The sequence below is a fragment of the Trifolium pratense genome, linkage group LG3 (assembly GCF_020283565.1).
Source record: "Trifolium pratense cultivar HEN17-A07 linkage group LG3, ARS_RC_1.1, whole genome shotgun sequence".
Taxonomy (NCBI): Eukaryota; Viridiplantae; Streptophyta; class Magnoliopsida; order Fabales; family Fabaceae; genus Trifolium; species Trifolium pratense.
Genome location: NC_060061.1, coordinates 53,203,135 through 53,217,044, shown reverse-complemented (window position 1 = coordinate 53,217,044; position 13,910 = coordinate 53,203,135). Strand labels below are relative to the sequence as shown.

General features: G+C 33.5%; 3 protein-coding genes across 3 annotated transcripts; all 3 read left to right on the top strand.

The window, feature by feature from the left end:
- The first annotated feature begins 2,181 nt into the window (after window positions 1-2,181).
- LOC123915400 (F-box/kelch-repeat protein At3g23880-like) lies at window positions 2,182-3,449 on the top strand. Its single transcript, XM_045966518.1, has one exon. The coding sequence runs from the start codon at window positions 2,182-2,184 to the stop codon at window positions 3,283-3,285; it is 1,104 nt and encodes a 367-aa protein (XP_045822474.1). The 3' UTR covers window positions 3,286-3,449.
- Window positions 3,450-6,828: 3,379 nt separating this feature from the next.
- On the top strand, window positions 6,829-8,063 carry LOC123916955 (F-box/kelch-repeat protein At3g23880-like). Its single transcript, XM_045968545.1, has one exon. It carries the CDS (start codon window positions 6,838-6,840, stop codon window positions 7,960-7,962), a length of 1,125 nt encoding a protein of 374 aa, XP_045824501.1. The 5' UTR covers window positions 6,829-6,837; the 3' UTR covers window positions 7,963-8,063.
- A 2,945-nt stretch (window positions 8,064-11,008) lies between these two features.
- Window positions 11,009-12,269, top strand: LOC123915399 (F-box/kelch-repeat protein At3g23880-like). The gene has a single exon (XM_045966517.1). The coding sequence runs from the start codon at window positions 11,009-11,011 to the stop codon at window positions 12,107-12,109; it is 1,101 nt and encodes a 366-aa protein (XP_045822473.1). The 3' UTR covers window positions 12,110-12,269.
- The last annotated feature ends 1,641 nt before the right edge of the window (window positions 12,270-13,910 follow it).

The following is a 13,910-nucleotide window of genomic DNA, read 5'->3' as shown; positions in this document are numbered from 1 at the left end:
TAAACCATTTTGCTGTGGGAATGGTTTCAAAAATATACACTCCAAAACCATTAAGTGCATAAGATGGTTTTGAAGTACAACCTATAATTAGAATCATAATTATTTTTTTTGGTACAATTATAATCATTATTTAAAACCAATTAAATGATTTCAGATAGTTATACACTAAAACCATTTGTATTGTAAAACCATTTGTATTGTAAAATGGTTTTATGTGTGTTTTTATGGTTTCAAAAATTCTGGAAACCATTATGCTGGTTAAATGGTTTCAGATAGTTATACACTGAAACCATTTGTATTATAAAATGGTTTTATGTGTGTTTTTATGGTTTTAAAAATTCTGGAAACCATTATGTTGGTTAAATGGTTTCAGATAGTTATACACTGAAACCATTTGTATTGTAAAATGGTTTTATGTGTGTTTATATGGTTTTAAAAATTCTGGAAACCATTATGTTGGTTAAATGGTTTCAAATCACAATTATTGTTTGTATTCTAATTATAGGGTTGTACTCTAAAACCATCTTATACACTTAATGATTTTGGAGTGCATATCTCTGAAACCATTCCCACAACAAAATGGTTTAGGCTAGAAATGTGGAGGGGACCAAAAAAATAAAATTGGGGGGCAAAAGTCATATTGGGGGTGTGCGAGAAATTTTGGGGGTGCATGAGAAATTTGGGGGTGCATGAGAAATTTGGGGTGCACAAGTAATTTGGGGGGTGCATGAGAAATTTGGGGGTGTGCTAGTAATTTGGGGGGTGCACAAGTAATTTGGGGGGTGCACTAAGTAACTTATGCATGGTGCATAATGATAGCTTATGTATAATAACCAATCCCGTTGTAGAAAAGTACAAGTAGTACTCGCCCCAATTACAAGGGACACGGATAAATATACCCCAAAAGCTAGCGGACTATACAATCCATGGTATGAACCTATGCATTAAAATTGAAACAAAATAAAAACAATATAAATATTATAGAAAGTTTAAGTCAATAAAAATCTCTATTATATTATATACATTATACATTATTATATACATTATGAGATTCTCACGAAGATATATCTCGTGCATTCTCAATAGAAATTGCTTAGATGGCATACATAACATCTACGTCATTAGGATCTCGCCACGTGTCACGGTACATCTCTTGTTTGAGTAAAACGTGGAAAAGATCGATTGGATCAGGATCATTATAGCTCGTGTTTGGAGGATTTGGGAAGTTGATCGGAGATCAATGAAGGATTTATGGAAGTTTAGATGAGGGATTTGTGGAGGTTTAGAGAAAGATGTTTAGCTAAAGAGATGAAGGATTGAATTTCAGCTTGTTAGATGGGGTCCACAATTGCCATAATCATTGCAAATGTAAGATTAACAAGCTTGACGAAATTTAGTAATAGAATAAATTATAGATTTTTTTAAGTACAAGACAGAACAGTACAAGACAGAACAACACAACACATGACAGAACAGCACAGAACAAACTTTTGGGATATTGAACATTTTTTTGTCTTATACGATATTTTGTTAATAAAATGGTATTTTGGCATTTTAGACAACTTGTACTGCGGACAAAAAATTGTGCTGTGGTTAAGTGAGGTACAAAAAATTCTATTTTTGTCCTGTCCATTGCTTCCCAGTTTGTCCAGTTCCTGAAACAGTTTTACAATCAAACACAGTACAACTACAGTTGTCCTGTCCAGTCCCTTATTTTTTAGCGAATCAAACGGACCCATTATTTAACCTAAAAAATAATGGCTCAGATTGTGTTACGTGAGTATCCCGTTTGCAAAATTAACGGCGCGAATCAATTTTGACAACAAAAAAAAAAAATTAAGATTTTGTTCACCATATATAAAAAGTAAGATTATTCTTGACTATTATAGAGCAAAATATATAGACTATAAAAATATATTTAACACTATATCGTTAATAGATATTTTGGTTTTTTTAAACTATATTGGCTTTTAAAAAATTGAATAAAATAAATAGAAAATCACTTCAATTCAATGGGCTAAAACTAAAATCTTTTTTTGTTTGCTCTGTTAAAAACAAATCTTTTTTTGTTTCTATTTTTTCTTCTTAAACCCACGTATCACCAAAGCATGCTTTACCCAAACGTAGAATATCTTTGTTTGTTTTCTCTCTTTCTTAGGATTGCCGCATCAAAGGTAAAATATGGTTAGCGACAAAATAATCTCCATTAAGAAGAAAAAGAAGAGAACCCTATCATCATCATCATCACCATCACTTCCCATTCTTCCTTTCGATCTCATTCCTGAAATACTTAGCAGGTTACCGGTGAAGTCTCTGCTTCAATTCCGATGCGTCTGCAAATCATGGAAATCTCTTATCTCCGATTCCAAATTCGCCAACAAGCATCTTACTCTTTCAACCATGCACACCCTTCACTGCATAAGCTACCGTCATAATGTACACGTCTTACTCAAATCTTACTCACTCGACTACGTCTTGACCAACATCACGCAGACTCAGTTTCCTTCTTCTGACAGTAATGTTTTGTTGGTGGGATCATGCAATGGCATCCTTTTTCTTGTAAGCGATGGTAAAGACTTGGTTCAGCTTCAATTGTGGAACCCTTCCATTAGAAAATTTAAAGAATTGCCCCCTATTAGTAAACCACATAGATTTGCGGGGATATATGGATTCGGATATGATCCTATTAGTGATAATTACAAGGTTGTGGTTGTTTCAAGTGATTTAACTCGTGGTGATTTTAACAAAAATGAATTGAAGCTTCATACTTTGGGTACCGATTCATGGAAAAGCGTTTCGGAGTTTCCTTTTGCTATTGTCTATGCTCAGCCATTGGGGCAATATGTGAGTGGCACAATTAATTGGTTGGTTTTTATGGGTATCAAGAGGTTTATTGCTTCTTTTGATCTGGGGAATGAGTGTTATCGCGAGGTTTTGCTACCCGACGATTCTGGTCAGGTATATAAAAATAAATTAAGCTTAAGTGTTTTGAGGGATTGCTTGTGCATGATTTCTGGTGAAGATGTTTGGGTTATGAAGGAATATGGAAATAAAGAGTCTTGGACTAAATTGTTCACTATTTCTTACATGCTAGATCCTCGTGCATCATCTTATTCCTATATTAAGGCAGGATATGTTCTTGATGAACAAGTGCTGCTGACGTATAAAGAAGATAAGAGATGGGGACATATTTCTTACAATTATAAAGATGACACTTCAAAGTTTATTGAGTTGGAAAACTTCCCAAAAGTCTGCGTTGAGAGTTTGATATCACCGTGTTTTTAATGCTATATAGGAGGTAGATGCGGTGCTATGTCACCTGGCATAAAAAAGAGTATGTCATATATTAAGTTGATCAATAGATGTAGTAAAGAAATTCAGAATATATAAGCAAGAAACTTCAAGTAGTTGCTAGGAAGCAAGTGTTATGCTATCTTTGTGAAATTGAATCCAGTAAGTCATAAACAACCTTGTGTTGCTTATATAGTGATGCATGAGTTGAAGGACATTGAAATAAGATTCATGTTTTGTTTCTTTCAATCAATGAGTTTTGGATTCTTCTTCTATGTTATGGTTTCTTTTCATTGAGGTTATGACAGGCTTAATATGTAACTAACAAGGTAAATTCGGCCTGGATCCTCAGCTGCCGCTATGTCTACAATCTCCTCTGCTGCACCATTTTCACCCTTTGGATTAATCCAATGCTAGGATATTAAGCACACAACTTCTATAAAGAAAACATTAAAACTATGGCATAGTTTCGAGGATCCAAATTTGTTATGGTTTCTATTCAAATTAATTCTTAATAATTTCAGCTCGACTCGGTTTAATTTTAGAATATCGGTCAGCAAACAACCTCACAAGATAGTCCAGTTCCACAGTCCCTCATTATCAACCAAATCATCAAACTTTCCAATGTTGGATCTCACTCAGAATATTAACATTCTGCTGGCTTATTCGGAGTCCCTCTGCAATCCATGCTTGCTTCCATGCTTGCTTCCATGCTTGAACATCTTTACCGTAGCCAATAGCCCAAAACGAATACTCTCTTAATTTCAGACTCAGTTTAACTATACTTTTCCATAAGCTAGAGTCTGAGGCTCTACAATCAATCTCTTCATCAAGGGCTCCTCAATCATACTTTCCACGCATAACTTCACACCGTAAATCATTAGCCTGAAGCTAGCTTCCATCCCAATTCATGGTTGATTCATTGTATGCAGATGACGTAGTCCAAGTGCCCCAAGGCACTTCGGTTTAGGCTCTCTTTGGTAAAAATAAGCTATAAGCTAGCTGATAGCTGATAAGTTAGCTGATAGCTGAAAAGCTAGCTTATTGAAATTAAAGTGTTTGGTAAAATTAGCTTTTAAAGTGATTATTAAATATAAAATTACATAGGGTGTGTTTGGTAAGTCCAATAAGCTAGCTTATAGCTTATTGGACTAGCTTATAAGCTTGTTTGAAAAAAATAAAAGTGTTTGGTAAAAAGCTTTTCTCACGAGCTTATAGTTTTTTTTGAGATGCTATTTCAAGTAGAGCTTATAGCTTATAGCTTTTTACAGTTTTTTCCATTTTTAACCTTTAATTTAATTTTATTATTTTTTATAAAATAAAAAACTACCCACTACATATAAATATCCTTTTATGTCTTTTTATACTTATCAATCATTTAAAAAGCTAATTTTACCAAACACTTTAATTTCAATCAGCTAGCTTTTCAGCTATCAGCTATAAGCTAGCTTTTCAGCTATTAGCTAGCTTATCAGCTACAAGCTAGCTTATAGCTTAATTTTACCAAACAGACCCATAATTGATAGTGGGTAGTTTATTTTTTAGAGTGGATAGTTATTAAATTAAAGGGTAAAAATGGATAAAGTGTAAAAAGCTATAAGCTCAAATGCTACTTGAAATAACATCTGAAAAAAAGCTATAAGCTAGTACAAAAAGCTTGTTACCAAACACCTCTAATTTTTTGAAACAAGCTTATAAGCTCATATAATAAGCTATAAACTAGCTTATTTGTGTTACCAAACACACCGTTATTCACTTCGTCCCAATTCACCGCATGATACCTCCAACTCCTAGCATCATCTCTCTAACCCCAAAAATAAATCTTTGCAATTTTAGAATTTCCTCCAAACAACCTTTAGGAATTCTATTCGTCGTCATGGGATAAATCGGAATGGCTATTAATGTCGTGAATATGTAACTAACAAGGTAAATGAATACGGATCTCATCAAAATATGTTATTGCTGGAATGTTGTCTTGTTTTTTATGGAATGTTGTCTTCCTCTATGCATGTAAGCATGTTATTGTTTCTATTCAAATTATGATAATGATAATTTCAGCTAGACTAAATTTAATGTCTAATAAATACAATACTCAAATTAGTCATGACAATTATATATCAGAGTTGTTTACTTGTCCGTTAATGCAAAATATAAATACCGGACAAAATAGTATATGGCAGTACAAGACAAAACAGCACAGAACAAACATTTAAGATATTGGTCGGGCCTTATCGGGCTAGCCCCCGGGCCTATCTTTTTCATGGGCTGGCCCCATGAGTTTTTGGGCTGGCCCATTAAAGAATTAAGAAAAAACTATAATCTTTTTATTTTTATATTTTGTTCCTATTTTATGCATAGATTCATATATACTTTTTTTAATTATTTTTTTATTGAAATATTTATCCGTATAGATTGTTTTGTTTTGTCCCTATCTATAATCTATTTTATTCCTACTTTTAAACATATCATCTTTTTATTGTATTTATTTTATATTATTTTTATATTTTTTATATTTTTTTTAGTTAAATTACAATGAAGAATATAAAATTTGGAATATGGTTAAACTTACTAAGAATAAATTAATAATAACTTGGGTAATTAAATTTATTATATTAGAAGTAGATATAAAATACTAAGATATGAGGTGAAAATAATAATAATAATAATAATAATAATAATATGTTTTGTCAAAAAAATAATGATAATAATATGACAAAAAATTTATTGGATTATGATGAGATTATTTGTTAGAGATTTGTTTATTTGTTTGATGATGATAAAGAGGAATATATTGTTGTTTGAGAGATTATGTGAGAAAATATACGGATATGAATTACCTTTTTGGAGATTTAGTTGACAAATATAACTTAGATTTAGTTGAATCTATTTTTTAAAATAAAAAAGAAATACAAAAATTGGTCGAGTTGGCCCATCATGCCATGCAACCCTTTACTTATCGGGCCAGACCATGAAGTTTAACAGAACAACCCACTTAAGCCCCTTTATATGTCCTGGCCCCCCGACTGGGCCAGTCCGAGCCGGCTCCTTTGAAACCTCTATTTATGACTATTATAGAGTAAAATATAGAGACTAAAAATATATTTTTTTACATTACGACCAAACTATATTTAACTATGTATTTTTTTTTGTGCTTTCACCACCAATTGAAACTAATTCGGGTGTCAATTCTAGCATCAAGTGGTTCCAGACCCCTCCTGATCGTAGTTACGGGGATTGAACCGCGGTTATCTCTATCAAGTTCAGCGCCAATCACCACTTAACCAACTAACTATTGGTATATTTAACTATGTATTGTTAATAGATGTTTTGGCATTTTTTATACTAAAGATATTGGATTTTTTTTAAAAAAAAAGGAATAAAATAAATAGAAAATCGCTTCAATGGGCTAAAATCCTTTTATTTTCCCTTCTTAAACCAAGAGATGCTTACCCTACATAATACGTATCACTAGTTTTCTCTCTTTCTCAGGATTGCCGCCATCCATCCATCAGTGGTAGTTAGTAGTTACAAATTCAAAGGTAAAATATGGTTAGCGACAAAACAATCTCTATTAAGAGACGCAAATTAACCAAGAAGAAGAAGAAGAAGAAGAAGCGAACCCTAACATCATCATCATCATCACCGTCACTACCCACTCTTCCTTTCGATCTCATTCCTGAAATACTATGTAGACTGCCAGTGAAGTTCCTGCTTCAATTTCGATGCATCTGCAAATCATGGAAATCTCTTATCTCCGATTACAAATTTGCCAAGAAGCATCTTACTCTTTCAACCACACACACCCTCCACTGCATAAGCTACCGTGATAATGCACACGTCTTACTCAATTCTTACTCACTCGACTACGTCTTGACCAACATCACGCAGACTCAGTTTCCTTCTCCTCCTGACAGTTATTTGTTTGTGGGATCTTGCAATGGCATCCTTTGTCTTGTAAGAGAAGGTACAGACGTGGTTCACCTTCAATTGTGGAACCCTTCCATTAGAAAATTTAAAGAATTGCCTCCTATTAGTACACCACAAACATTTGTATCGCTGTATGGATTCGGATACGATCCAATTATTGATAATTACAAGGTTGTGGTTGTTTATAGTGATTTAAATCGTAAAATGGAATTGAAGGTTCATACTTTGGGTACCGATTCATGGAAAACCGTTTCGGAGTTTCCTTTTGCTTTTGTCTCTGCTCAGCGACCGGGGCAATATGTGAGTGGCACAATTAATTGGTTGGTTTCTACTGGTATCAAGTGGTTTATTACTTCTTTTGATTTGGGGAATGAGTGTTATCAAGAGGTTTTGCTACCCGATGATCCTTGTAAGGTAGATGAAAATAAATTAAGCTTAAGTATTTTTAGGGCTTGCTTGTGCATGATTTCTGGTGAAAATGTTTGGGTTATGAAAGAATATGGAAATGAAGAGTCTTGGACTAAATTGTTCACTATTTCTTACCTGCGAGTTCCTCGTGCATCATCTTATTCCTATATTATGGCAGAATGTGTTCTTGAGAATGAACAAGTGCTGCTGACGTACAACGAGGATGAGAGATTCGGGCATATTTCTTACAATTATAAAAATGACACATCAAAGTTTATTGAGTTGGAAAACTTCCCAGAAATTTGCGTTGAAAGTTTGATATCACCTTGTTTTTAATGCTAGGCTAGGATGTAGATGCAGTGCTATGTCACTTTAGCATTTGATATTTTCTGTTTATGATATTTAATTTGCACTTGTTCTTCTAATTATTGGTTACTTCTTGAATCACTTTTAAATATTGATCATTAATTGAATATGCAGCTTGAGAAATTATAGTTACATTCATTTATTTATTTGTTTGAAGTTTTTATATTCTAGTCATGCATTTCATTTTATATAGTTCACAGTCATGTCATGTGTTACTTAAGATTGTTTGATGTTAGAATTTATAAGATCACAAATAGGACTTAGATGTTATAGTAAGTGATCACTATGTTTGTTGAAATGTATGCTTTGAACTTTACGAATTTCATAATGTTTACTTTAAATCTTAAACAATATATTATGAAGTGAAAAAAAATCAAATGTCATCACTCATCATGCCCCTAGTTCTTTGAGAAGGTTAGGAGACGTCAGTTGTGTGTTTATAGTTTTGCGACTTTTTCTATAAATTGCCTTTGAAGCATCAATACTTATGATTAAAGACATGTCTGGTATCTAACACATGTTGGTGTTAGACTCTGACAGAACACCAACTCACGTGGTTAGATTCAATTACTTAATTTTCTCAAATTATTAGTGTCGTCGTGTATGTGTTAGTGTTTCATAACTGTTAACAACCCATACAACTGTTTGCTTCCATTTTCTGTCAATAGTTGGCTTCCAATCTTTCATTTTTTGTCATGATGAGCTGATAGAGATTAGATTAAGCCAATTAAATAATTTAGATTTAAGTTATGACTTGTGGAATATGTAACTCAATACCAAAGCTTTGTAAATGAATGGTAATTATTCGGTCCGATCAGCTTATCACCGTTTGAAAGGTGATTATGACAGAAACAATCCGGAATACTCTACAACAAATCTTGAAGGTCTTTGGAAGTCCATCTGGAAAATTCATGCTCCCCAACAAGAGAATGGCAAGATACATCCTTCCAACGAGAGAAAGGTCTGAAATTGGATCCTCTTTGCCCTTTATGTTTCCTAGAGAAAGAGAGCAATGAGCATTTCTTCATGCATTGTCAGTCAACAAAAATGTTGTGGTTTGCCTCCCCTCTAGATGTTCCTTATCAATTGAGCCTTTACAAGTGGTTACAACAATGGTTAACAAATCCCAACTCTGATGCTGTCCAATTGGAATGTTGTCTTTTCTTAATTTGTTACTCTTATCAAAACCTAACTCATCGAAGAGAAATGGTAGAAACACTCTCTTAATGTGAGACTGGCACAAGTTTCACCCTATTAAAGAGTGAACATTTGAGAGTGTTGCTATCACTCTTCCTCATTGAATAATTGATTGAAATAAATATAATTTATTAAGTTATCGAATTTGGTCTTTGCCGTTCATTTTATAAAATGAATGCTTATGTGGCAATTGTAGACCACATTTTTTGGTTAAAAAATAGAAAGAAAAAAAAAACTTAAACAAAATCAGATAATTATTTCTTCGTGCAAAGCCACAACAAGATTAATCTTATCATCACCCTCAATCGCAAGATTCACCTTATAACCACCCTTCACTTTTCCTCCGTCATCATCGCATTTTCTTCCAGCATCAAGTCGTAGCAATTCCTTCAACAGCTTTGTCGTTGCAGAACGTCGAAAGTCGACGTATGCAACCATAAAAATACTGTGAACTGTTTTTTTTATCAATCTCGTACATGATAGCATACATAACATCTACGTCATTAGGATCTCACCACGTGTCACGGTTCATATCTTGTTCGAGTAAAACGTGGAAAAAATCGATTGGATCATGATCATTGGCTTATGTTTGAAGGATTTGGGAAGTTGATTGGAGATCAATGAAGGATTTATGGAGGTTTAGACAAGGGATTTGTGGAGGTTTAGGGAAAGATGTTTAGAGATGAAGGTATTGAATTTCAGCTTTTTTAATTTGTTAGATGGAGTCACAATTGCCATAATCATCTACTTCTACTCCTAATAATCTACTACTAATATATTAAAATCGTCTATCACCAAAGTTACTAATTTATTCTTAATACTTTTAACCACGTTACAAATTTTATATTCTTCATTGTAATTTCACTATAAACAAAATATTAAAAAAATGAAGAAACATCACCCTCAATCGTAAGATTTACCTTATCACTGCCCTTCACTTCTCCTCTGTCATCACTGCCACCTCTTCCAGCAACAAGGGGTAGCAATTTCTTCAACAACGCTACAGCTGCATCACGGTTGAAAGCCGAGGTATGCAACCGTAAAATAAGTTATAGGTTTTTTACACAGCTTTTAAAATGTAGGGACTAATCTTAAATATAAAACAAAATATATGGACCAAAAATATATTTTAAATCCTAAAAACAATGGGCCCACACTATACTATGTGACGTGAGCATTCCATTTTCAAAATTAGCGGCAGAGACCAATTTTGATATAAAAAAAACTGTAAATTTTTTTCACAATATAAAAAAGAGTTTGTCTAACTTATGCAATGTTGCACATGTTAAAACAACTAAAAATAGTAAACTTTTATTTAAAAACAATTATTAATTAAAAAGTTAAGCATTTTTTATAAACTACACAAGTTCAAATATAAATTTTCTATTTTAAATCTCTTAACATGTGTAAATTTGTAGGTGATAGAAAAACCATATAAAATATATAGAGACTATTCCTGACTATTATAGAGCAAAATACAGAGACTAAAAATATATTTAACTATATTTTTTTTTACGAAATATTTAACTATATATTTTTTTACTAGATATTTAACTATATATTGTTAATAGAGATATTTTGGCTTTTTTTATACTCTAAAGATATTGGCTTTTAATAAAAAAAGGAATAAAATAAATAGAAAATCACTTTCAATGGGCTAAAATCCTTTTCTTTTCCCTTCTCAAACCATAATAAAATCCAAAGAGATGCTTACCCTACATAATACGTATCACTAGTTTTCTCTCTTTCTCAGGATTGCCGCCATCCATCCATAAGTGGTAGTTAGTAAGTAGTTACACATTCAGTTCTGAGGTGAAATATGGTTAACAGCGACAAAACAATCTCCATTAAGAGAACCACCTTAACATCACTGTCACTTCCCACTCTTCCTTTTGATCTCATTCCTGAAATACTTAGCAGGTTACCGGTGAAGTCTCTGCTTCAATTCCGATGCGTCTGCAAATCATGGAAATCTCTTATCTCCGATCCCAAATTCGCCAACAAGCATCTTACTCTTTCAACCACCCACACCATCCACTGCATAAGCTACCGTGATAATGTACACGTCTTACTCAAGTCATACTCACTCGACTCCGTCTTGACCAACATCACAGAGACTCAGTTTCCTTCTTCTAACGGTAAGGTTTTTTTGGTTGGATCTTGCAATGGCATGCTTTTTCTTGCAGCCAAAGACTTGCTTGTGTTTCAACTGTGGAACCCTTCCATTAGAAAATTTAAAGAATTGCCGCCACCTATTATTGAACCACAACAATTTCCGTTGATGTATGGATTCGGATATGATCCAATTAGCGATAATTACAAGGTTATGGTTATGTTTTGTTTTGGTCATTTGTTTCATGATGGATGGATTGTTGAAGTGATGAAACTGCAAGTAAAGGTTCATACATTGGGTACCGATTCATGGAAGAACGTTTTGGACTTTCCTTTTGTTTTTGCCTCTGCTCAGGGGGGACAATATGCGAGTGGCTCAATTAATTGGTTGCTTTTTAAGGGTACCAAGAGGTTTATTGCTTCTTTTGATCTGGGGATTGAGTGTTATCGCGAGGTTTTGCTACCCGATGATTCTGGTAAGGTAGATAAAAATAAATTAAGCTTAAGTGTTTTGAGGGATTGCTTGTGCATGATTTCTGGTGAAGATGTTTGGGTTATGAAGGAATATGGAAATAAAGAGTCTTGGACTAAATTGTTCACTATTTCTTACATGCTAGATCCTCGTGCATCATCTTATTCCTATATTAGGGCAGAATGTGTTCTTGATGAACAAGTGCTGCTGACGTATGAAGAAGATAAGAGACGCCAGCATATTTCTTACGATTATAAAAATGACACATCAAAGTTTTTTGAGTTCGAAAACGTCCCAAAAGTGTGCGTTGAGAGTTTGATATCACCTTGTTTTTAATGCTAGGATATAGATGCTGTGCTATGTCACTTGGCATAAAAAAGAGTATGTCATATATCAAGTTGATCAATAGATGTAGTAAAGAAATTCAGAATATATAAGCAAGAAACTTCAAGTAGTTGCTAGGAAGCAAGTGTTATGCTATCTTTGTGAAATTGAATCCAGTAAGTCATAAACAACCTTGTGTTGCTATATAGTGATGCATGAGTTGAATGAAATTGAAATATAAGATTCATGTCCTGTTTCTTTTAATTAATGAGTTTTGTATTCTTCCTCTATGTTATGGTTTCTTTACATTGAGGTTATGACATGTAACATGTTTAATATGTAACTAACAAGGTAAATGAATATGGATCTCATCGAAAAATATGTTGTCATCCTCTATGTTATGGTTCGATCTGGATCCTCAGCTGCCGCTATGTCTACAATCTCCTCTGCTGCACCATTTCCACCATTTGGATTAATCCAATGCTAGGATATTAAGCACGTAACTTTTAAAAATAAAATCATAAAAATAAACTTGGTAATTTCTTATTACAACAATTTTGCTACCAACTTCTCAATTCTATTATTCTGAACATCAGGGTTATGGTAGGGTGGTACGTTGACAGGATCAACATGCACCACATTTGCAAATGTAATTATTGACACCTCTATCAGGTTATAACCCTTTTTGAATAGAGGAAAAAACCATAGAAGTTGTCCATAATTTTTGTGATTGTTGCTCTACTGCCCCGTCTATTTCCTCGTGTTACTAGCTTTATCTTCACCAATAGAGGAGTTGTGCGGCACCTAAGTATGTTAATGTGTGCAAAGCTTTCACTAAAACATGAGGAACGACATTAGCATTGAATTGAAAACGAAAATTTGAGGCAATGAATAGAAGAATAACCTCGCCCTTGAGCAATGAGGACCAATGACTCAAATACCCTATTTTTGCATCCATTTCACAATCAAATTCATGATGTTTTCTGCTTTAGACATTCCCCTGTCTCTGCTGACTAGCTAGAACAACGGATTGCCGTCATCAGTCGAGGTAAAATATGGTACGTATCACTAAGAGACTCAAATTATCACCGTCGTCACTTCCCACTCTTCCTTTCGATCTCATTACTGAAATACGTCGCAGATTATCAATGAAGTTCCTGCTTCAATTCCGATGTGTTTGCAAATCATGGAAATCTCTTATCTCTTATTATTGAACCACAAAAACATTCCATGCTGTATGGATTCGGATATGATCCAATTAGTGATAATTACAAGTTTGTGGCTGTTTTTGGTGATTTAAATCATGGTGATTTTAGTGAAAATGAAGTGAAGGTTCATACTTTGGGTACGGTACCGATTCATGGAAAAAAGGTTCGGAGTTTCCTTTTGCTATTGTCTCTGCTTTTCCTATATTAAGGCAGTGTCTGTTATTGAGGATGAACAAATGCTGCTGAGGTATAGAGAGGATAACAGATGGAGATATATTTCTTACAATTATAAAAATGACACTTCAAAATTTATTGAGTTCGAAACCACCCCAAAAGTCTGCGTTGAGAGTTTGGTATCACCTTGTTTTTAATGCTAGGATGTAGATGCGGTGCTATGTCACTTTAGAATTAGATTTAAATAGAACCTATATGGTTAGTTTTTGTTTATGATATTTATTTTGCATTTGTTCTTCTGATTATTGGTTACTTCATGAATCACTCTTAATTATTGATCATTTGAATATTCAGCTTGAGAAATTATAGTTATTTCATTTATTTGTTTGTTTGAAGTTTTTATTTTCTAGTCATGCATTTTATTTCATATA